The following is a 25,525-nucleotide window of genomic DNA, read 5'->3' on the forward strand; positions in this document are numbered from 1 at the left end:
TTTTTTTTTAAACTGTTCCCTGATGTTGTCATCTCTCCTCAGATAGTGACCTCTATAGGTCCTGGGGATTTTCAGTACTCAGAAGGCCCCTGCTCTGAAATCTGCATTGGCAGCATTCGTACTCTGATCACCACTTCGCTTTCATGCAGCTGTCTCATGTGCTCACTTCCCTCTCCTGCAGGCACCCCATGGGCAAGTGGTTGGAGGAATCCAAGTGAATGTGGCCTCTGTATTGTCTTCTATAGCTGCTGTAACACATCACCACAAACTCAGTGGCTTGAACTCAAACATACTTTCAGCTGGTGAGCACCAATTTACTATCTTATAGTTCTGGAGGTCTGATGTGTCCAAAATGAGTCTTACTGGGCACAAGTAAAGGTGTTGGCAGGGCTGTGCTCCTTGTGGAGGCTCTAAGGGAGAATGTTTCCGTGTCTGTATTTCTACCTTCTGGAGGCTGTTGACATTCCTTGGCTTGTGGACTTTTTTTGCGGGGGGGGGGGGGGGTCATTAGTCTGCCAACCTGAAGCCCTGGTGGTGCAGTGGTTAAGTGTTTGGCTGCTAACCAAAAGCTCAGCAGTTTGAATCCACCAGCAGCTCCTTGGAAACCCTATGGAACAGTTCCAAACTGTTCTATGGGGTCGCTGAGTCAGAATCCACTCGAATTTTATCGTGGGAGAAAGATGTGGCAATCCGCTTCTTAAAGATTTACAGCCTTGGAAACCCTATGGGGCAGTTTTACTCTGTCCTATAGGGTCACTATGAGTCAGAATAGACTGGGCGGCAGTGGGTTTGGTGTTTGGGTTTTATCCTACTTAATACGCCCTATAAAAAAAAAAATTTTTTTTTTTTTTTTTATATTATGTCCTTTATCCTCTGTATCAGCGTCAATATCACTTGAACCTGCTAGGGTTTTGGATGACAATTCATAGCGTAGGTTGGTGGTGAGAAACTGGGAGAGGTGTAATGGCCCAAAAATAATAAAGCCGCCTTATAAGCTGAGTGGTATGAGACAAGTGACACACACTGGGCTTGTTTCTTCATGCTCAAATGGGGGCAATCCCTACATGTAGGGGATATTTGAGGATATAAGGTGCTGTACACAGGAGGTCTTCAATAAATAACTGCTGCTTAGGTTCTATAAATGGTTTGCAGGACAAAGGTGTAAAGGAGCCCCCAAAGAACCAACCTGCTGAATAGAATGTTTAGATTTTCCATCCTTGCCATTGTTGTTGTTAGGGGCCCTTGAGTAGATTTCAACTCATAGTGACCCCATGTGACAGAGTAGAGCTGTCTCATAGGGCTTTCTTGGTTGTAATCTTTATGGGAGCAGATCGCCAGGTATTTCTCCCGCGGGGCCGCTGGGGGGGTTCCAATGACAGACTTTCAGTTAGCAGTGAGCACTTTAACTTTTTGTGCCACTAGGGCTCCTGGGGACATTGGGCACAATGGATATTCCACTCCTCAAAGGAACAACTGTCAACTTCCACTGCAGTCTGAAGTGCCTCCTGAAGTGGTTTAGAGCTTTCTCATCTCCCTGGACAGAAGAGCGCCTCCAGGTCATCAAATAGAAGCCTGGCTTCATTTTTAATGGCTGTGTTGTATTTCAGTCTCTTTACCATAGAATGTCTCGTCAACTGCACATTGCTAGACAATTAGGGAAGCCCTGGTGGCAAAGTGGTTAAGAGCTCAGGCTGCTAACCAAAAGGTCAGCAGTTTGAGTCTACCAACCACTCCTTGGAAATCCTATGGGGCAGCTCTGCTGTGTCTTACAGGGTTGCTATGAGTCAGAATTGACCTGGTAGCACACAATGGCAACCAGACAACAGACAATTAGGTTAGTTCCTAAGTATATAATATTTAAAAGCAGCACTTCCTGGATTTCACTAAACCCCACAGACCGTCATCATTTTCATCAATTCTCTGAACCACACAGACTATTTAGTGTTTTAATTCGACCTACTTTTTTCCTATTAGCATATCCTAAGCAATTATCTATGAAGTCAGGAGTCTACTTGCAAGCTATTTCTTTTGTGATGCACCTTGAAATGAGTATATAAATAATGGTTTCCATGTACACACACCTAAAATTATCCATAGCAGTAATACTTAGGGTGTGGTCTGTGAACCAGTGTCTACCCATAAGCCACCTGTTATCAGTCCAAGATGGACTCATGAGCTTGCCTCAGAAAGTAATCCACTGCGCATAAAACCAAATTCATTGCCCTTGATTCTGACTCATCACAACCCTATAGGACAGAGTAGAACCACCCCATAGGGTTTCCAGGGCTATCATCTATACAGAAGTGGACTGCCACATCTTTCTCCTGTGGAGTAGCTGGTGGGTTCCAACAGCCGTCCTTTCACTTAACAGGTGAGCGCTTGTTAACCTGGTGTGCCACCAGGACTCCTTGTAAATCCACCAAGACCCCTTTTATTAGCTCAGCTGATTTTATTCTGAAGCAGTCTTTCCTGACGAGGAAGCAGTGTATTGGCAAGCTCATCATTGTTTTGTGGACTGGGAACAGTCTGTGGACTGGTTCCTTTACATGGTGTTGATCAAGCTTTAAGTATCTGATCCTAGGGTACCATTGGTGTGCCGGGGTGTGGGGCGGGGGGGCACGGTTTGGGAAATGGTTGTAAATAACAGCATGATGACATACTAGTTTGGAGAGTATGAGGTGGTGCTTAGGATGTTGGCTTCTGGCATATGCATATGGATTTGAGTCTGTATAACTTTGGGCAACTCAGCCACCCTCATTGTACCTTCTCATCTATAAAATGCTGTTTGCTGTCAGGTCAATTCCAACCCAAAGTGACCCCATATAACAGAGTAGGGCTGTCTCATAAGGTTTCCTAGGCTGTAATCTTTGGAGCAGTTGGTGGGTTTGAACTGGCAACCTTTTGGTTAGCAGCCAAGCACTTAACTATTGTACCACCAGAGCTCCTCATCTGTAAAACAGGTAGAGTAAAAGTACCTACCTTAGGATTGTGAGGATTAAATAATGTGCACAAAGTCCTTAATGCAGAGCCTGGTTCTCAGTATGTGCACAGTGAAGTCTAGCTGTTACCATCCTAATTCTTTTATGATTACAATGCTAGAAGTGAACATTTGAGGTCAGTATGTGCTTTCTGGAGCCCTGCTGGTGCAGTGGTTAAGCACTCAGCTGCTAACTGAAACATCAGCAGTTCAAACCCATCAGCTGTCCCTCGGAAGAAAGACGTGGTAATCTGTTCTCGGAAAGATTACAGCCCTGAAACCCCAATGGGCAGTTCTACTCTGTCCTATAGGTTCACTATGAGTCGGTACTGACTCAACGGCAACGGATTTGGTTTGATACGTACTGTTTTAAGGTTTCGCATACATCTTTCCAAAATGCCCTCTGGACAATTTACACTCTAACCGCAATGAAGGAGTGTGCTATGAAAGAACATACTATAAATGAGTCATAGACTTCGGTCCCACAATACCATTCATTTTGTTTTACCACTGCTTATTCTAAATATCAAATAATTACTATAACGATATTTAATTAAATAGGTGAGGGGGAAAAAACACACAGATTCTGCCACAAAAATATATAAATAGTTCATTTATCTCTTCTATTTTAGTCCTTGTCCATATGCATAAATCTTTACCACAGATATAATTATCAGTGTGCACAGATTACTTGGTATCTGGTCTTTGAAACTTATAACATTATAAACATTTTCAGGATTCATTCATATCATTTATCATGACCAAATGAACAAATTACTCACAGTAAGTCAATTGCATGGAAAACTAAATCTTTTGTCCCAACCACTACATTCATAAGCAACAACTCCTCACTGGTTTTATTTACTCACTATGTGCAGGGTGGTCTCCCCTGGTTGTCCTTAGGTCTTGGGAATGTGCTTATTCAGCACTTCCTTTTCACATTCAGTCTTGAAACCTGAGGAGGCCTGTGCACATTGCATTGCAGAATGAGGTGAAAAAGGCAAAATCTATCCCCACTGGCTCAACAGTTACGAGGTAAGTGGTTTCTTCTTGACTTTCTTCTTACATAGCCCCCTGTTGTGCGTCCTCTGGTGACCGATGAGGTGGGAGCTTTGGTTGAAGGCCCGTCCACACTTGTTGCACACATAGGGGCGCTCCCCAGTGTGAGTCCTCTGATGCCTGACCAGGTGAGAGCTCTGGCGGAATGCTTTTCCGCAGTCCCCGCATGGGTAGGGCTTTGCTCCAGTGTGAGTCCTCAGGTGCTGGAAGATGGCCGAACGATCATTGAAGGCTCGCCCACATTCTCGGCACTTAAATGGCTTCTCTCCAGTGTGAATCCTCTGATGCTGTGTGAGTGAGGAACTCTGGATAAACGATTTCCCACAGTCCTGACACACAAAGGGCCTATCTCCTATGTGGATCTTTTTATGCACAGAAAAGTACTTTGGGTTCCGGAGAGTTTTACCACACTCACTGCATCGGCAATGTGGGCTTTCCTTGTGAATTCTTGTGAATGTAATCTGCTGAGTGCTCTGGCTGCAGGCTGTCCCGCAACCGCTGCTTTCCCTGGCTTTTCCCCCTTCTAAGCTATTCTGATGAATTTTTACATGTGAATTATGCTTTGTGCTTTTAACCTGTGAGCTACGTTTACGTAAACGTTTTCTAATAGGAATTTTCTGGGGTGAAACAGGGCTTGTATAGAGACTGGTGTTCGCCCTGGATTGAGGGCTCTCACGGTTCTCCTCCTGAGGTTCAGCTTTTTCCTGAGCAAACCCCACTTGTTTCAGTGCCGTGTTCTGGACTCCCGGGACTTCATCTTCCAAGACATCTCCTGAAGAGGAGGACATGGAGCCACCGCTTGAAGACTCATCCACTTTAAGGCTGTGGGCTGGTTCTTCCTCAGAAACATCAGCCGTTGGAGTTAACTCTTTGCTTTCCAGTGTAGTTTCCCACCCTGAAAAAAACCCAAGAAGTGTGAGACAGTGCTAGAATGGCTCTGACAGTATGATAGGTATGATTAAGTATGCACAAGTTAGGGGACCATGAGGGACAGGGTATCTGGGGTGATGAAAAAGTTCTGAAACTAGACAGTTGTGACAGTTACACCACATTGTGAACACACTTAATGCCACTGAATTGTTTAGTTTAAAATGGTAAATTCTGTTATGTGTATTGTATCACATAGTATTAAAAAAACAAATTAAAAAAAAAAAAAAAAAGCCTAGTTACGAAAAAAAAAACCCTGCAAGTCAAGGAGAGACTGAAAAGCAGTGAAGCAACAAAGACGGGAACAGAGAACTTGGTGATCAAGACATGGATGAAGCTATAAGCAGGAATAGCTGGTTGCTGGGTTGAAGCGAAAACACCATGTGCAGGCCTTTGTCCACCCAAACCTAGGTGACACAGGGAGCCTTCGTTCTCCAAGCTCACCACCGCCTTCCTGTTCTTCTCATATACCCCCAGAGGACAGCAAGTCAGTCCCTCACCGGCCCGAGTCTTCCGCTGTCCCTGAGGCTCTCCCACCCCTCCAGGTCCACGGTTCTGGTTAGATCTCTGCGGGGCACAAAGTCTAGCACAGGCTCTGCCGGTAACAGCTCCACAGCCCTGGACACGTGTGACCTCTCCAAGCCTGACTCACCCTGTCTATAAACCAAGTAGGAAAAACAGTGAGCTGGCAGGGCTGTTAGGAGGAACAAAAGCTAATGGGATAAAACAGATGGTACTGTGTATTGTACAGGGTACTGGTGAGAAAAAAAAAAAAAAAAAACAGTAATGACCCTAAAAAATACTTGGACTCAGCTTTGGTTAATAAGGCAGCATTGTATCAGCAAGTAGTGTCTGGGGTCTTAAAAGGTACGAGCAGCCGCTCAAAATACCCTTGGTCTCTATTAGCCTGGACGAACAGAGGAAGAAGACGACCCAGGAATCAGAGAGAAATGGACTGCAGGTCTGTCTCCATCAACTACTACCCCTTCTGTCATGAGACCGAAAGAAATGGATGGTGCCCAGCTACCATTAATGAACATTTTGATCAAGGATCCAATAGTTGGATCTTGATCAAAGGAAGGAAAAAATGTAGAAAAGAACTTCAAATTCTTATTGGAAACCAAGAGTTACTGAATACATTGAGACTGGAAGAACTCTGAATCTATTACCTGGAAACAACCTTTAGGCCTTGAACTGAGACTATCCCATGAAGTAATCTTTAAACTAAACATTTTAGCTCATTTAATAAAGAATGTTCACCTTGAGCATTGAACTCTTTTAAAGAATTATTTATAGGGGATTAAATGGACATTAACTTTGAAACACAGACGAGAACTTTAAGAGGCAGAGAGTCCGGGTTAATGGTGGTGAAATGAGGGGCAGAGACGGGAGAATGGCAACAATGTGGAACGCGTAACCACTGTTAATGATCTGCACATGTAAAAACTGTTGAATGGGTATGTTTTGTTGTGCATATTTTTGCCCCCAAAAAAAAAAAAAGTAACACTATGGTCCCCATTGTATTTGAGGTCATGCTAGGTGTAAGGACCAGATATCTGGGTCTGTGTGGGTGCTATTTGTCTCCACAGGAGGATGGGAAGGAGAGAAGGTGGTGAGAGAAGCCAGGCATGTGAATGGCCACAGGGCCCAGGACCAGGTGGTGGGGGCAGAAGCCTGGAGGGGTATGCTCAGGTTCGTCCAAGCTGCTTCTGCCAATGACAGTGTCTCCTTCCTTCCCTTCATGAGAAGGGCGAGGACCTGTCTATCAACCTTCCCCTCTCCAGGATGCAACTCTACCTATGATAACCACAAACTTGCTTATTACAGGAAATGGCATGGGTTGGAATAGTCCGTGTGCTCACTTCAGCTCTCAGTTCATTCATTAGAATTATGATCATTTATAAAACAGAAGAGGGGTCAACAACAGCATCTAAGCTGGTGTGAGGATACCAGGACATGGTTCGCTAACAGACCTAGGGATGGTGGTAACTTAAACCCAGCTGAGAGGATCTGGTAGAATGAGGGCAAAGAGAATGAGGGAATCATAGGAGGTGGGTGATGCTGGCTGAGCATACACAGAAAGTGCCTCAGGGGCCCAGGTGGCCAGCAGATCATGGGAAGCTAGAAAGAAGGGCTGGGCTGGGAGATGAATGATTGTTTCTGCTTTTGAAATTACATGCTTAAAATGACAAAAAAAAAAAGGCACATAAAATATAATCTTTGTGGAGAACTGCTGAGGAAAACACAGCAGGACAGGAACAGGGCATCCAGAGGAAATGCTCTCCCTGAGAAGAATGCTGGCCCAGTGAAGATGGGTGGATTGAAGGTGATAGGGATCAATCTGTGTCCTCCAAAATATATACTGCAGTCCTAACCCCTATAACCTTCAGATATAACCCTATTTGGAAATAGGATTTTCTTTGTTATACTAACGTTGGTTGAGTCCTAAACCTAAAGAGACAAGAACGAGGGGAAGATAGATACCACATGAGGGTCGCCAAAGAAATGAGGAACAAAGGGGCTCCAGAAACTGCGAGACAAGATTCTTCCACCAGAGCCAACAGATAGAGAGCTTTCCCCTAGACTGACTAATCCCCTGAATTGAGACATTTAGCCTCCTGAACTGTGAGAAAACAAATTTCTGTTCCTTAAAGCTACCCACGTATGGTATTTGTTACAGCAGCACAAAGACACTAAGACAGAAGGGAAGACTCAGGGAAGGCAGGAAGATTCCCAAGGGACCCAGGTCCTCAGAGGGTCTAAACAGCTGCCCCTCCACCTTACTCCCCTCCTCCTTGCTCGAGTTCAGAAAGCGGAGCGTGAGTTCCAGCTGCTGGTTCCAGGAAGGCCACAGAAATTGCTGGGCAGGGGTGGGGCAGGGCCATCCTAGAAAGCAGTCACAGCCCTCGCTCTCTGGAGTCCTGTAACAGGCCACCAATGCCCAGTCCTAGCTGGAGGCCTTGAGAATGCCGGAAGGGTAGAATGGCTGGGGAGGCCTCGGCCTTACCCACAGAGACCAGGTTCCCCAAGGTCTCCAGCATCACGTCACGGTACTCTGTCCTCTGTGTTGGGCCCAGCAGCTTCCACTCCTCCCGGCTGAAGTCCACAGCCACGTCCTGGAAGGTCACAGCCTCCTGTAACAGCACCCATGTGTCCAATCAGCCCAGGCCCTCATGCCTCAGCAGGAGGATCAGGGACTTGTCTGTACCGAGGGGGCCCTCGCTTTGGCATTTCCTCAGAGAAACACCAACTCGTTGCTCGGAAAACGTCTTGCCCCTCTGATAAGACTACAGCCTGGGTCTCAAGCTGAGAGGCAGAGCCCCACCCCCCAGCGCGCCCTGCACAGAGGTGAGAGCTTCTGGATTTAAACCCCAGCTCTACCCCTTTGTTGGTATACAGAGGTAGGTTTAGTGACCTTAGGCCCTGATTTCCCCTTCTGTAGGACAGGGACACTGACAGGGCCTTCTCCACATATCTGCTGGAATGCATAAATGGTAACATTTGAATGTAAAGCACACACTAATTCTGTCTATCATAATTATTCAAAAACATCCACGATTATTACAATTTGTGACATACAGCCTGTGTTTGGACATGGAGGGAAGGGACTGGTGGGTGGGTCAGTATGGCCTTCAGTTTCTCTAAGGCAGTTATGCTCCACACATCTGGCACAGTGGACTGAAGCAGCAGAGCGAGGAGTGCTGTCCCTTTGCCCTTGCTCCACCTCTTCTCCAGGCTTGGCTGGTCCTTTCTCTAAACTCGTTGTGCCCCTCCCATTGTGCTTTGGCCACCACTGCAGGCTGCTCTGCTTTCTCCACCTGGACACATGGACTGCTGAGAGGATCTGGAAGCAGACCTGTCCCACATCCACAGTCATTCTAGCTCCCACCCTGTTCAACCTCCCAGGGACTTGAGGGTCCCAGTGTCTCACTTCCTGCCCCATGAGGACCACAGTGCTCTCGCCCAGGGCCTGTTCATCACTCCCTCCAGGAAACACCCCAACGCTGGTGATCCCCACAGTCCCTCTGCTTCATACCAGCACCAGGCAGAAAGAGCTAAGACAGAGTGTTGGGAGGATGGTCTGCCTCTACACCTCCTATTCAGGCTGCATAAGCAGAAGCCTTGGGCCCAGAACATTTGTCTGATAAGGAGACTAGGAATGGGGTCTCTCTCACCCGCTTTTCCTTGGCAGAGCAGCCTTCCCCTCTATTCTGGACACAGTTAACTTTCTCTGTCTCTTGCAAATGTCCAGGCACCACATGGTACCTGGCCACCCCCACTTCTCTATCTGTTCTTGCAGGAGAAGTGGGCTCTCTTGTCTGCGGAGGAATGTGTAGAGAGCAACATCTGCACTAGCCATGAGGAGCGACCCCCTCACTGACCATGGGAGACCGGTGCCTGCAAGTGAAGCTGATCCTGCTCTGTCTCTTGTAAGTAAAGCGCTGCCCAATGCACTAGTAGAGCATGTGGCTTGTGTCTCTTCCTGGGAACCCTGAATTCTTGTACAGCGGTTACATGACACAGAGAACTGATCAGTGGGCTAACTGGAGCCTCCAAATGTAGCTACTGACACACACACACACACACACACACACACGAAACCTCCCATCCCTCCAACCTCTGGCCTGTCTCTGAAACGGACGACTTCACCTCCTACTTAGCAAAGAACTACAAGTGCCACAAGCAAACCACCTGTACCCCCCCATCCCCCCGGCATCTAAACTTTTCTGACACTGCCCCACCTAGATGCCCCCATCTGAGGCCACCCAGCTCTGCAAAGCCCCACCCCCACCGTAAACACACTCATGTTCTGATAAATCACCTTGCTCCAACAAGCTCTGCTCCCACTCGATACCCATCTCCTGACAAGCTCCCCCCTTCAGTAACCTCCCCCCAAAAATCCCACCCCTACCTGACAAGCCTCGTCCCTCCACAAGCAGATATTCCCCTTCTCCCACTTGATGTGACTATCCACCAAGCTCCTGACACCTTTGTGGACTTAGAGACTGCCCGGGCTGGATCTGTGACCAGTCCTTACTAAAGAGTTGATCAGGATGCTAGGAGGAAGTAGTCTCCTGAAGCCCCTTCACCTCGAACTGGGAGGCTGTGGTGTAATGGATTGCTTTTGTGTGGCCTTTCTCTCTGGGGTCTTGTAACTCCCTCCCAGGTGATTGGGCAGGACTGTACAGACAGGGTAACTGTAGTCCACCAAGGGGATTCGTCAGTTTTGCCAATCTGATGGTCCTGAAATAAGCCACCCCGGAGGCAGGAAAGGAAGAGCCCACCACCACCAAGGAAGAACAGCCAAAAGCCAGCATGTCCCTTGGATCTGGGACTCCTACACTGAGAAACTCCTGGACATAGAAGACGGAGAGAGTGAGCTGTAACCCTGAGGACAGTGAGAAGCAGCAGCAGGAGAAACCTGTCAGCAGGAGAAGGCACAGTGGGCTTCCTGGCCCATGGAGCGAGAAAGCTGAGTGCCTTTGGACAGAGGCCCAGGGCCAGGGAGAGGTAAGCCTGTGAGCACAGCTAGGAAGAGGCTGTCCTGACGTGTTCCTAAAGCTGAATTGTAACGTGTTACTTCCCTAATAAACCCCATAATCGTGAGTATAGTCTGTGAGTTTTATGTGGCCACTACAGTGAACTATCGAACCCAGCAGAGAAGTAGGGTACAGTGAGAGGGATGGTTGGTGTTAGAGTTGATAAAGACGGTGGAAATAGAAGGCATGTCTGATCTCTGCCTCATGAGAATTAGCCTTGAGCTGTCGGTCTTGATTCTCCTTCCCCCTTCTGAAGTTAGGGGAAGTCAGGCACTGCCCTTGTGCCATTTTTACAGGGGCATTTTGCTCCCACATGGGTAGAGCCCACCTGAGAGCGAAGCTGGCAAGGGGAAAGCAAAGCCAAGACACTAGGGCTGGGGAGAGATCCTCACATCACCGGGTAGCACCTGGATCTAACCTTGCCTGAAGCCCACCCCTGCACAACTCATTACGTATATGCCACCTGCAACAAAAGAGCTCTGACCAATGCCACATACACAACGCACCTCACCTTGGTTGCGCTTGCTCCCCTTCTTTTTCATTATGGAGAACTTCAAACAAATACAAAAGTAACCTGAAGAAGAAAACCATCCCCAAACACCCATCACTTAGTCTCAACGCATGGCCAGCCCCGTTTTGTCATGCTCCACTCATGGGTTATTCTGAAGCAAATCCTAGACTCTGTATCGATTCACTCATCAATATTTAAGTCCATAATTCTGAAAGATGAGGCTTTGCTCATTCTAACCAAGATCTGGACAAAGTCCACATACCCCTGCCTTTGATTGCTCCACCTCTCAGGTCTCTTAAAAGCACTTGGTCCCCCTCCCTCTTGCCTCACGGTGCCCTTCTTTGAAGGTCAAGCCACTTCAGAGCCTAGCACAGCCCTGAGTACATAGCTGGAAGGAAGACGAGAGGGAAGTCCAGGGTAGAGGGAAACCTTGAGTGGAACCACTGCACAGGAGATCCTGTGACCTGAGAACAGCACAAGAGGGCAATGATCCCACTCACCTCAGGCAGGTCCTTTGCTAGACAGTCAGGCACTTTCTCCTCCTTTTCTTCCTCTTGCCAATCAGTGACCTCCAGAGAAGAAGTAGGGCCCTGGGCCGGCAGAGCTGGGGAGAAACAGGGGTAGGCTTCAGGCAAGGCTAGATCCAGGTGCTATCCTCGCCAGTACCATCCACGTCCTGGCCTCTCCCTGGCCTGCTCAGTCAGGGTGAGGGATGTCCATCTGTCTCACTGTGACCCTGAGGGGCTGGCAAACACCTGCATCCTACTGTTGCCCCTGAAATCTCTACTCCCACTTTCTACCAACTACTAACTCAGATCCCACCTCCTCTGAGGCGAGCTGCCTCATCTCCTCACTCACCGCTGCGGCTGGCCTGGCCGCCTTCTCCTCTGAGGCAAAGCCCCCGTTTCCAGCCTCTAGGCACTGTACCCTGCCCCTCCTCCCTCCTGCTGACCCAGGGAGTGTGGGAATTCCCTTCACCCCCAGGATGGTTCTGCTCTCTCCCGTCCCTGAGGCCGTCTTCCCTCTCCTGACATTCACCCAACTCTGTGTGAACTTTATCAAGTCTCTGCCATCTTAGAAAACAAAAGCCCTGCCCTGGCCCCATGTCCCCTTCCAACCAAGGCTCCTTCACATCCAGCCTTCCCCACATATTCCTAGGTAGTCCACAGACTTATAATGCTGACTGTACCCTGTTTATCAAGGGGGCTTGGACCTGACCCAGGCTGACCAATCAGGCCATTGCATCCTCTTGGCCACAGTGACTGGATCCACAGCCAGCGAATCAGAGACAATGAGACTTCTGCTCCATTAACAGGAAAAGAGAAACTCCAAGGGGCTTCAAGCGAAGCCAACAGAGGGCAGCAGAGCTGAGAGATGTGAAAGAGGAAGAGTCCTGAGGTCACCACTGGATCCCTGGATTCAGCTGTGCCTGAAGCCTGTCACCCTGGGAGTTCTCAGTATATTCTCTTTCAATCTGAACCATTCTGTGCCAGGTTTTCTGCCTCTCACACCCAAGTCACAACAAATACGCTGACCACAAAACTGGGTGTTAGGCTCTCTGGAGAGCCTCTTCCTGCCTTCCTCTGTATGAAGGCTAGTTGATTTCATTTACCCCCAAGGTCTTAAATACAGGAAAGACTCACTGACTTTCATCTTATGAACTCCAGAACTGTTTCCCTGACACCTGTATTATTTCCCATTGTCTCTGTGACAAATTAACACAAACTTAGTGGCTTAAAACAACAGAAACCTATTCTCATAGTTTTGGAAGTCATAAGTCCAAAATTAATCTCATTAAGCTAAAATCAAGATGTCGGTTGGGCTATATTTCTTCTGGAGGCTCAAGGGGAGAATTTGTCCCTTGTCTTTTCCAGCTTCTAAAAGGCTGCTTAAGGGGCCCTGGCAGCACAACAGTTAGGTGCTCCGCTGCTAACAAAAAAGATGGCAGTTTGAACCCACCTAGCAGCTCTGTGGGAGATAAGAACCTGGTGATCTGCTCCTGTAAAGATTATAGCCTAAGAAATTCTATGGGACAGTTCCATTCTCTCATGTGGGGTCTCTATAAGTCAGAACTGACTCAACAGATAAAACAGACTGTTTGCCTTCCTTGGCAGGTGACCCCTCATCACTCCTGCCTCCGCTTCTGTTGTCACATCTCCTTTGATTCTGACCTTGTGGTAATCCTCCTATAAGGACCCTTGTGATTACACTGCACTCACCCAGATCTTCAAAGAGAATCTCCCTACTAAAAATTCTAACTTTCCAATCATTTACTCTCACAAGAAGCATATTCCAGACACCCACCACATGCCAGGCCTGGATAAGAATGCAGAAAGTGACACTGAGCAACACTGAAACACCCTGTTTTTGTTCTTGGGTGCTGCTGAGTCAATTCTGACTGATGGCAACCCCATGTGACAGAGTAGAACTGCCCCACAGAGTTTTCTAGGCTGTAATCTTTATGGGAGCAGACCACCAGGTCTTTCTCCTATAGAGCAGCTGGTGGGTTCAAACCATCAACCTTTCAGTTAGCAGCAAGCGCTTTACCATTGCACCACCAAGACTCCTTTTCAGAAACGTTCTAGCCCCTGTGAAAGAGCCTGGTGGAACAATGAAGTTCCATGGAGTCTTGCTCCCAAATACATCCCTTGCCTGTGCCCTCCTCAGCCCCCGTCACTGACACTCCAACCTGAGCCTCCACCCTCTCATTAGTTGTGGGACCAGCCCCTGGGTGGCCCATCTATTTCGCTACTTGCCCATGTCCACCGTCCATTGCATACAGCAGCCATATACAACTGAATGAATCTTTAACACTCAAATCTGATGATGCCACAATCCCTCAGAATGCAGAGAATGCTTACCGTGGTTTTAGAACGATGTGGAAATCTCCACAAGGGCTCACAAGGTGTGAGGCCACAACCCCCACAAGAGCTCTCAAGGGCCTGGCCAGCCTGGTCCCTTGGACACAAGCAAGACTTGAAATAGATGGGCCATCCCGGGTCTGGTGCTCCCTTCCACCACTGAACTGCATACTTGCTCTCCATTTCTGAGTGATCATTCCCACGTTGGGATCCTTACAGGCGATGCTCCCTTTGCTTGGCTTCCCTTCTTCACAAGGCTAAATTCCACTCAGACTACAGCAATTTGGCCTCCACAAGTCCCGCCAGCACCTCCAGTTCCTGCTGACCCCAGCACGTGTCTCCTGTGTATTTATTTGTCAAACACCCACCCTTCCTGCTAGAACCCAGACCCCGCAAGCACACGAGTCCCTACTTTCTTAGTTGCTACTTTACGTTAAAAAAATAAAAACAAACAACAAAACCAAACCCATTGCTTCAAGTGGATTCCGACTCATGGTGACACCATGTGTTCTAAGCAGAACTGCTCCATAGGATTTTCATGGTTGTTATCTTTAGGGAAACAGATTGCCAGGCTTTTCTTCCACAGCACTATTGGGTGGGTTTGAATCTCCAACCTCTAGGCTAGAAGATGAGTGCAAACTGTTCGCACCACCCAGGGGCCTAACTTCACGTACACCCCCCTACCAAGATCCTGACACCAGAAGCTATCCCATATATATACCCACTGAACTAAAATTCAATTTTCTATTTGCTTGCGGTGAGGCAGGGCACCCAAAGGGATGACAAGAAGCATTTTACCCATCAGAAGGCCTGGAGGGCTTGCCAAAGAAGGCTGTGGTGGGTCCTAGCCCCAGGTTTCAGTAGCTCTGTATTACAGATTGAATCAGGTCCCCCAAAAATTATGTGTTGTAAATCCTAACCCGTATACCCATAGTTGTAATTCCATTTGGTAATAGGTTTTCTTATGTTAATGAGACAATATTACTGTAAAGCCTATCCTTAGTCAAGCTCTTTTGAGATATAAATTGAGCAGATTGAGCAAGAAAGATGAAAAAGACAGACACCACACCAATGAGATCTCTAAGTCACCAAGAAACAGAAGCTGTAATGAGACGAAGACCTTCCCCTAGAACTGGTACCCTGAATTCAGACTTCTAGCCTCCTAAACTGTAGAAAACGTATTTGTTTGTTAAAACCACCCACTCGTGGGATTTGTTATAGCAGCACTAGATAATTAAAACGTGGAGCCCTGGTGGCACAGTGGTTAAGAGCTCTGCGCTAACCAAAAGGTCAGAAGTTCAAACCCACCAGCAACTCCTTGGAAATCCTATGGGGTAGTTCTACTCTTTTCCTATAAGGTCACTATGAGCCAGGATAACTCAATGGCAACAGAGGTAATTCAGACACTCTAAAATGTGGCCCAACAACTTTCATTTCCAACAAATGGGTCCAGGGATGAGGGTATTCCCATAGCCCTTCAATTAGGGGCAGCTGCAGGCACATTAGCAAGGAAACATCTAAAGCTTTAATGTGGGGATGCACGAAGAATGTAGATGTCCTCGGTCCAGACAGAATAGGCAGGGCCCTTCCTTACCCTCCCAGGAAGGCTGGTGTTCTCCCTCACCCATATGGCATATTCCAGGAGGCCAAGGGAGGTGCCCCCCGACCCCATGCTTCCAGCACACTCACCTTCTTCTGTGGATATCCAAGTCACAACCTCCACCAGGGCTGCTGCCTCCTGGCAGTCCGCGGGGTGCTGCGACTCCACCCAAGTCCTAAGCTTTCTGGGCAGGGCACCCAGGAATTGCTCCAGCACCAGCAGCTCCAGCATCTGCTCCTTGGAACGTGCCTCGGGCCGCAGCCACTGGTAGCAGAGCTCACGCAGCTGGGCCAGGGCTTGTTGGGGACCCATCGCCACCTGGTAGCAGAACTGCCGGAACCTCTGGCGAGCAGCCTCGGGGTCAGTGGAATGTTCGCCCGGCTGTCCGGCAGGCTCCCCAGGGAGCTCTGAGCTTAGGCCCCCATCTTCAGCATAGAGGGCTCGAATCTGGGCATTACGGGAGCGGGCCGCCTCCTGGTTCAGTGTGAGCACCTCTGCAACCTCAATCTTCCTCAGGGGATTCGAGTCCCCTTCCCCAGCAGGGAGAGGGTCCACATGAGGATCCAACTGAGCCTCTGCGACCTCTGTCTTCCTCAGGGGACTGAAGCCCCTCTCCCCATCAGCAAAAGAGTCCTCTTGAGGATCGAGCTGAGCCACAGGACATTCTGTAAACAAAAGCGAAGCAAGGCAAATGACCAATCAGCACAGATCAACATCATTAGCCACCAGGGAAACGCAAACCCATAACCAGATACCACTTCACAACCACTTGTTAGGTACTAGAGTTGATTTTGACTCACAGCAACCCCATGTGACAGAGCAGAACCGCCCCACAGGATTTCCTAGGCCGTAATCTGTATAGGAGCAGATTACCAGATTTTTCTCCTGTGGAGTTCCTGGGTGAGTTTGAACTGCCACTTTTGGTTAGCAGTTGAGCACTAACCTTTTTGTACTACCAGGGCTTCTTCTGCAAAGATAAATCAGAATCCACAGCATTTAACAACAACAGCAATCTTTATGGGAGCAGAGTGACAGGTTTTTCTCTCAGCAGCTAAGTGCTTAACTGTTGCACCTCCAGGGCTCCTTTCACAACCACTTAAAAACGGTTGCCATCCAAGCATCGACAACCACTAGGGTGGCTATAATCAAGGTGGACAATAACATGTGTTGACTTGTTTGGATGTGAAGAAATTGGAACCCTCTCACATGGTTGGTGGGAATGTAAAATGTGGCAGCTGCCTTGTAAAGCAGTGGGAAAGCGCCTCACAAAGTTAAGCATAGAGTTACCACATCACCCAGGAATCCCACTCCTAGGTATGTATTCAAAAAAACTTAAAAGACACATCCACACAAAAACTTGTACACAAATGTTTATAGCAGCACTATGCCAAAAAGAAGAAACCATCCAAATATTCATTAACTAAAGAACAGATAAACATATTGGGATATCCATTTAATGGGATATTATCTGGCTATGAAAAACAATGAAGTGCTAACACACTCTACAACACCCACGAACCTTGAAAGCATTGTACTAAAAAGGCCAATCATAAAAAGCCACATGGTGTGCAACGGCATTTATATGAAATGTCCAGAATAGGCAAATCTACAGAAACAGGGAGATTAGTAGCTGTCAGAAGATGGGGGGATTGATAGGATTGGGATATGACAGCTAATAACTGCAAAATTTCTTCTTATGGTGATTAAAATTTTCCAGAATTAGACAACTGTAAAAGTTGTACGACCTTGACAATACAAAAAGTTCATTAAATTGTACAGTCAGTAAGAACAAAAATTATGGAATGTGAATACAACTATTAAAAGCAATTAGAAGTGGCAACAGTTCAGAATAGATCAGATGATACCTCCTCACAACACTTCTAAGAGAAAAAGAAGCTGCTCCTGCCTCCAAGGGGGCCAAGAACAAGGATGTTTGGTAAAGGTAGCCTGGGGCCCAGCACAGTGTCCACAACAGCACATCCACTTAACTGAACTTTAGGGCAGCCCTGAAATGCAAAGGAGGAAGCACAAAGCAATAGGATACCAGAAAGCTCCTTAAAACCCCAAGAAGGCATACTAATTCAAAATGACTTAACGAAAGCCTTTGACAACAAACACAAAGTAAATGTCTATGGATTATGATTTACTTCCCATCGGAATAACAACAGTTTGTAAAAACGGTAATGGTGTGGCTGACATCAAGAGCACACCTGCACTTCTACCCTTGCTGTTTTATCAACCGTTAGCGCATCTGCTTGAAAAGCACAAACCCAAAGTATTATCAATTAATGTTCAGCTGCTTTCACTGGGTTAATCCACTCGTGGTCAGGGTGGTCTTCAGAGATGCAGACAGAAACACATCTAGACACTGAACATACAAATGGACAATGGCCACATCACACACATCCACAAACTGACTCACAACCTCGGTGACAATCAGCCCAAGAAAGTGAACCACAACCTGTGCAGCCGCCAGCCCAGAACAGTCAGGACTTGGTCAAAGACTGCCAGCCCCTTCTCCCCCTCCCCTTTTTTTTTTTTTTGCCTATGCTTTCAACTCAGGACCAACCAGATAAAGCCAAATATGTTCCTCAGCCAATCACATAACACGCCCCACTTCTATTTAGCTTGCCTCCAGAATTTCTGCACTTATTAGCTGTCATACCCCAATCCTATCAATCCCCCCGTCTTCTGACAGCTACTAATCTCCCTGTTTCTGTAGATTTGCCTATTCTGGACATTTCATATAAATACCATTGCATACCATGTGGCTTTTTATGATTGGCCTTTTTAGTACAATGCTTTCAAGGTTCGTGGGTGTTGCAGAGTGTATTAGCACTTCATTGTTTTTCATAGCCAGATAATATCCCATTAAATGGATATCCCAATATGTTTAACTGTTCTTTAGTTAATGAACATTTGGATTGTTTCTTCTTTCTGACATAGTGCTGCTATAAGCATATGTGTACGAGTTTTTGCGTGGATGTGTCTTTTAAGTTTTTTTGAATATATAGGATTCCTGGGTCATATGGTAACTCTGTGCTGAACTTGCCTTAATATAGCCCGTGCTATATTAAGTTCTGAGTAAACAGCCTACGTGTCCTTATTGGGTGGTCTTTATCTCCACAATACATATTCTGAGCAACGCGATCTAAAATAGAACAGAGCTGTTAACAGCGTCAAAACGCCGTTCAAGAAAACTGAAAGACTACCATGTACAGGCCACAATCTATGCAGGTGCCAGCCCGGAAGAGTCAGGACTTGGTCAAAGACTGCCAGCCCCCTCTCCGTTTCTTGCGTATGCTTTCAACTCAGGACCAACCAGACAAAGCCAAATACATTGCTCAGCCAATCACGTAACACGCCCCACTTCTATTTAGCTTGCCTCCAAGTTCCAAGCAGACCGAATATTTTTCATCTTGCTTAGAGTCTGCCCAACATATGGGACCCTAGCTATAAAAAAAAATACTCCCTTGCTATATATATTAAGCTGAGTAAACAGCCTTTGTGTCCTTATTGGGTGGTCTTTATCTCCACAGTACACACACATCCTGAGCAATGTGATCTAAGATAGAATAAAACTGTTAACAGTGTTAAAACGCCGTTCAAAAAAACTGAAAGACTACCATATAAAAAAAAGTGAAAAACTTACTGGAAAAAAAAAAACTATATAGAGGCCAAAAATTACGGTTATGTGAGATTACTGTAAAGTAGGAAAAGTCTTGTGACACGAAAATAAGCTTTATAAAACTGTAAAACAACTCCTTTGGGGGGAGAAAAATGACACATTTGAGACATTAGGAACTGCTGCCTACACACGACGCGCCTGCCGTTTTCTCGGCGTCTGTATCCTTCCTGCACCTCCTAAACGTTGTCAACACGAGCACTCATTCAAAGTCGCTCAGGGGCTGGCCGTTGCTGAGGAACTGTCCCTGGCAAGCCTCAGGCCCATGGGAACGCCCAGTGTTGGTGCAACCAGCCCGTCCCTCGTTTCCCCTCCGGTATAATGGCGACTATGTCCCCTCTGCGTCCGGAAAACTCGGCCAACGGCTGCTTCCGGCCAGTCCCGGAAATGCACCATTCTCCCGGGCCGCCCCCCCCGCACTACAACTCCCAGGAGCCTCGGCGGCGTCGACTTCCGGGGCCGCCATCTTGATACAGCCCCTCGACCCCTGCCCTAGCCCTAGCCCCAACCCCGCCCGGATGGCCATGGCAACACCGCCCAGCAGCTTTTGTGGGGGTCTTGTTCCTGCGCTTTAAAACCACCGAGCGGGGGTTCCTTCGCCTTACAGGACCCGCGAGTTGTGCGCCCGCGCCCCCGCCGGAGCTCCCACACACCTTCCCGATCCGCAAGTCCCTTTCCCTTGGGCTTACGCGGGGCGGGGGACAGCGCGGGCGCTTTCCTTGAGTGGCAACGAACAACCGGGTTCCCGTCCATCTTCTGGCCTCAGCTTCTGAGTTCTGCTTCTGTGGCTTCCCGCTTTTACACCCAGCAGGTGTTGCAATTTGCTGGCGCGCAATCAGCGACGTGAGTCAGAATGAGTCAGTTAAGTCGCCTCGGGTGGGTTGTAGCCGCCCCGGGCTGGGATTGCACAACAAACAGGTGCCGCAACACGCCTTTAACGCTCAACCCTTGGCGATGAAACTAAACCTATTGCTGTCGAGTCAGTTCTGACTTAGAGCAACCATACAGGATAGAGTACAACCGTCCCATAAGGCTTCCAAGGCTGTAAGTCATTATGGAAGCAGACTACTGTATCTTTCTCCCATGGAGCGGCTGCTGGTGGGTTTGAACTGCCAATCTTTCGTTTAGCAGCCGAGCGCTTAACCATTGCGCCACCAGGGCTCCTGCAGCCCTTGGTAGTCTCACTCCTTCAGGGTGGGTCTTTTTTTTTTTTTTTGATAGGATTAATTAGGGACATTTAATCTACTACCATCCTCTTTCCTGAAATAAAGGAACTCTGGTGGCATAGTACTTAAGTGATACTATGGCTTTTTGTTAAAAGGTCAGCAGTTTGAATCTACCAGGTGCTCCCTGGAAACTCTATGGGGCAGTTCTACTCTGTCCTGTAGGGTCGCTATGAGCCAGAATTGACTCGAAGGCAACGGGTTTGGGTTTTCTTTGGTGCTGAAAAGGTTAAGCGCTGCGCTATTAAACCTGGGGTTGGAATCTACCAGCGGCTCCACTGGAGAAAGACCGGGCCATTTGTTCCCATAAAGATTATAGCCTTGGAAACCCTGAGGCCCTTCTACCTGGTCCTATAGGGTCGCTGAGTCTGAATCAACTGTACAAAACAGGTATTTTTTTTTTCCCCCCTCAAATAAACTTTTGAATTTTTGCTTGCATTCTGTATGCCTGTCCCTTCCAACCCATTTATATTTGCCTTAATCTTTAGCATTCAATTCCTTTCCTGTTCCTTAGGACCTCTGGGGCTGTATTTATTTTCCTCCACGTTCTTAATTTGAAAGTTTGAGTATTTTCTTTGAATTGGAGCTCTTTAAGGTTTGGAATCTTTTTCTGTGGTAATTCAAGAAGCTATGCATAGGAATTCACCTGCAGCCCCCCAAAACCAGCAACACTGGCCTGAGGAGTCATCCAGACATGGGAAATGCACCACATGAACCAGCCTCCTCCAGAGCTCCCTGCGGGGCCACAGGCACATTCTGGGCAACAGTCATCCCATTTCCATGGAGTAAGTTCCAACTCATCGACCCTATAGGATACAGTAGAAATGCCCCAAGGAGTGGCTGGTGGATTCGAACTGCCGACCTTTTGGTTAGCAGCCACATCTTTATCCACTGCACCATCACAGCTCTAACAGTCATGCATGACACTTACCAAAAAAACAAAAACAAAAACCATAATCTTCGATATTGCTTGATAAAAATAGCTTTCTAATTTTTTACACTTTAGTTTTTTCCCCTTGGTTAATCAGAGGAAGTTTTACAGTAAAACCTGTGAAAGCTAGAACCTGTGTAAGGTGGAAATCTGCCACAGAAGGGAAAACTCAAATATTGCCCACTAAAATGGGTAGAAGAAAAGTGGTACTGTACTCTGTCAAAGGCAGAAAATGTGGAGACCCAGAAAAACAAGGCAATGCCAGCAAATTCTGGCCTTCACAGGTTTCACTGTAGCTGTTGGATTCTTTGTATTCTACTCCCCTTCATCTCCCTTTCTAATTATTTCTCCTTTTTTCTTAATTACTTTCTTCCCTTCTCCACCGGGTTTTGGGGGTCTCCCCCCGCTGCAAGAATTTTGTGTTGAATGCTCACTTAAATATTGACACTTACTGTTTCAACAGTTGAACTTTGAAGCTTTTGAGCATGTCTGAGTGTGTGACTGGATGTCAGGGACACTGTGGCTTGGTCACAGGTGTGCTGGGGGTCTGCTGCCCAGCTCTGCCTGCTGCGGGAGCCCTCTGGCCCACACATACTCCCCACATGGTTATATAAAGGAGCTATTGGGTGCCAGGCACGGAAGACAGCTCAGTAAATCAGACGAACCACCAACACAAGCATTCGATGCACCTCAGTCCTCTAAATTTCAACCACCTCCCCAGCATCTCTAAACTAATCCTTATCACTTCATTCCTGGGAAGTAAGAGCCTTACTTCACGGAGGAGAAAACGGAAGCTCAGATATTTAGACGTCTGGCCACCCATTCACACAGGGCTTCTTAATAATCACCATCAGCTTGGGGCTCCAAGTACTGGGTTTCCACCTACCAGATGAGTGACCCCAGGGCAATATGGGTAATTTAGTCCCCCCATCTTTGACTCATTACTACTGTTATTCAAATTAACCCAGCCTTTGAGCAAGGAGCTTCACCCCTCTGGGCATTAGTGTCCTCACCCTAAGTGACAAGACACCCAAGTATGGGTACAACATGCAGTGAAAGCTCCTGGGAACTGTCATGTCTTCCTCTTGTTACTGTTTTCTCTCACATACTTTCTGCTGCTTCCCTTCTAAAATGAGAAACAGGCCTGAAGTTATTAGTGTTTTCCTAGTGAATGCTGATTTGCCTAACCAGGGATCTAGGAGCTACTACTCCACAAATATAATGGTACTATTAACAATGCCCTTTCAACAGCTGGTTGTGGGGCAGGGCCAGGACAAGTGCTAGCACCCCTCCTCCCTCTGCTTGCTCCCCAGTCCTTTTTGCCTTTCCTCCATTTTCATCCTCCTGCCTTCCCATCATCTAAGTCTTGTCTCCCTCACTGGTCTGCTCAGGGTGCCAACAGGGTCTTGTGCATTCTGAAACCCCAAAGCTGGGCCACAGGAGGATCTGCCAAAGGCTGTTGATGATTATCTTTAAATCAGTCAAAGCCTCTGAATCAATGATAGTAGCTACAATTTCATGAAGGCCACCCAGGACCTGAGCTTTATATCAGGTGCCCATGTCCATCACAGTCCCATACAACCAGGCTGGGAGAGGCTAGTATTTGTGCCCTGGGCTACACACCCAGGGGCCTTTGTACTTACTGTTACCTGACTGCTAAGTCCCCCCACCCCCTCCCCGACATCTTCACCTGGTTCACCTTCCCCAACCAGCTCTCAGCTCAAACATCACCTCCTCAGAGCTTATTCCTGCCCACTCACACCTCCCCACTCCCCTCAGCATGCCCATCGTTTCCCTCTCTGCAGCAGTTTCCCACCTCAGAGCATCTGGTCTGTTAATTTACTTATCACGTCTCCTGTCCAGTCTACAGCAGTGTTGTCCGATGGAACTTTGTGTTGAGGAAAACGTTCTAGCTCTGCACTGTCAAAACATACTAGCCACTACTGGCAGGCGGCCAACGAGCCTCTGAGAGATGGCCAGTGTGACTGAGGAAATGAATTGATAAATTCATTTTTGTTGATTTGGATTTAATCAGCTACACAGGCTAGCAGCTGCTCTGAAATGGATGTGGGTCCCTTACTGTGGAGGATTGCAGCCATTTAGAAAAATATTATTAGATATGGTGTCCTGGTGGTGCAGTGGTTAAAAGCTATGGCGAGCTACAGCTGCTAACCAAAAGGTCAGCAATTTAATTCCACCGGCTGCTCCTTGGAAACCCTATGGGGCAAGTTCTACTCTGTAACACATGGGGTTGCTATGAGTTAGAATCGACTCGATGGCATCTAACAATATTATTAAACACTATTAAAAAATGCTAATATTTTCCTCTAACTTGGATAAAGCAAAATAATTTGTGTAAGTTTATTTTATAATCTGTCACCTTGCTAAACTCTTATTGTAACAGTGTTTCAGAGAATTCTTTTAAATGGCAGTTAATTATTAAAAGCTACAAATATTTATTCCTTTGTAATTATTTCTGCTTTGGTAAGAATGTTACATATACTGTGCAGCAACAGCTCATTAAGGTTCTGAGGTTCCATCACTGAGCCATTTGTGTAGCATGGAAACTATCTTTTAATAGGAATTTGGGGGAAAAAAAACAATGCCTTAGGGCAGTACTGATGTAGTTAGTGGTTTTGTTTTTAAAAAGTTAATTTTATCATTTCTGCTGGGACTGATTTTGACAGCTACACTTTTCCAAAAAAATTTTCCATTTTATTATTTGTTCATTCCTACACTTAATGAATAATTACTGAGCACCTACACTGTGTCAGGAGCTGGACCAAGAACTGGTAACACAGCATGAAGGAAACAACCATTCCACTTAAGAGCACAGTTACGGGAAGCACCTTTAAAAATTAATGAGAAATGCCAAAGGTACAGGGGAACACGTAGTAAAAAGAAAGTCACCCTCCAAACCAGTTCCCCTCTTGGGAGGCAACCACAACCTACCACTTTTCATATTCTTCCAGAGATGATCTAATTGGAAACATATTCGTGTGTGTTCACATATGAAAGCATTTTTAAGACTATCTTGGGGATTGTTTTGTAGCGGCACGTAAAGATTTGTCTCATTCGCTGTTAACAGCCATGCAAAATACTATAATTAAAACAACTACTTATGCTGCTGAATATCTGTATAGAATTTTAGTTGCCATTTATTTTTAATTAGTTGTTTTTGTGTTTTGTCTACCCAGAAAATGACCTCTTGGGATCCTTTTTCTCTAATGTATTTCTGATATATTTATTTCCATATTTAGCTTCATTATTTTCCTTCTTAGGATTTCTAGAGATATCCCCCCACCCTGGCAAAATTTTTTTTAGTCAGTTTAGTTCATTTGTTTTCATTCTTACTCATTAACAGTGAAGGTGTTTCAGGCTTGGAACTACCTTTGGGTACCAAGTCTGGAAGCCATAGGGCAGTATCTGAACATGCCAGATAAGAGGGCTCAAAATTACTTGGTCCTAGAGAGCAAACAGAAGTCCTGGTGACACAGTGGTTAAAGTGCTCGGGTACTAACCAAAAGGTCAATGGTTTGACATTTTAGCCTTTCTGTTCCATCTTATTGTAGGAGAAAGATGTGGCAGTCTGCTTCTGTAAAGATTTACAGCCTTGGAAACCCTATGGGGCAGTTCTACTCTGCCCTACAGGGTTGCTGTGAGTCGGAATCAACTCGAGGGAACTGGATGTGGTATAGTTTGGAGAACAAATATATGGAAGGTGGGAGGATGCAAAGTGTTCTTGAATTAAAAATGATACAACACGAGATCACACTCTGCTAAGCTGAATTCCAGCCATAACATGTTTGATAGTCACTTAAGATTCCAGACTCTCAATCCAGTCTTCATTGACATGTGCTCCTCAGAGTTCTTTGTGCCACTATCACAAGATTTCTCTTTACCACCTCATTTACTCTTCCTGTCTCAAAGATGGCTTTGTCTTCAGAGTCTTCTGTGGTACTGATTCTTACACGCGTCTCTTGAAATTTCTTCAGTCATTTATTTACTCAACCATTATTTTCTGAGCTCCTAGTAATTCAGTCGCTGTGCTATCAAGTGGGGATGCACAGGTAAAATGAAGTAAGGATATCTACTCTGACCCATATTAATACTTTTCTAGACATTCTAAACATCCAGAAGGAATTGGAAAAGTCAGGACCTGTTTTAATATATATGCATACTTACGAGACCACAAGTTTCATGAAGGGTTT

The 25,525-nt window shown here is 46.6% G+C and overlaps 2 protein-coding genes across 8 annotated transcripts in view; both read right to left on the bottom strand.

The window, feature by feature from the left end:
* The window catches only part of ZSCAN22 (zinc finger and SCAN domain containing 22), a 202,727-nt gene that overhangs the window by 136,068 nt on the left and 41,134 nt on the right, over positions 1 to 25,525 (bottom strand). The window lies entirely within an intron of this gene.
* The window catches only part of ZNF274 (zinc finger protein 274), a 38,028-nt gene that overhangs the window by 4,505 nt on the left and 7,998 nt on the right, over positions 1 to 25,525 (bottom strand). For 2 of the 7 annotated variants that reach the window (XR_007519211.1, XR_007519212.1), the window contains exons 5-8: positions 15,565 to 16,140; positions 11,515 to 11,618; positions 7,971 to 8,097; positions 3,847 to 4,931 (exon numbers count right to left, since the gene is read on the bottom strand). Coding sequence is in view for 5 of the 7 variants with exons in the window: in XM_049900400.1 (XP_049756357.1) it covers positions 4,006 to 4,931; positions 7,971 to 8,097; positions 11,515 to 11,618; positions 15,565 to 16,140; positions 19,814 to 19,913 (1,833 nt within the window). In the remaining 2 variants the exon portion in view is untranslated. Of the gene's footprint in view, positions 1 to 825; positions 4,932 to 7,970; positions 8,098 to 11,514; positions 11,619 to 15,564; positions 16,141 to 19,813; positions 22,955 to 25,525 lie in introns of those variants that run through there. The other 5 variants (XM_049900399.1, XM_049900398.1, XM_049900400.1 and 2 more) reach the window with 4 other exon arrangements.

The sequence above is a fragment of the Elephas maximus genome, chromosome 11 (assembly GCF_024166365.1).
Source record: "Elephas maximus indicus isolate mEleMax1 chromosome 11, mEleMax1 primary haplotype, whole genome shotgun sequence".
Lineage (NCBI taxonomy): Eukaryota > Metazoa > Chordata > Mammalia > Proboscidea > Elephantidae > Elephas > Elephas maximus.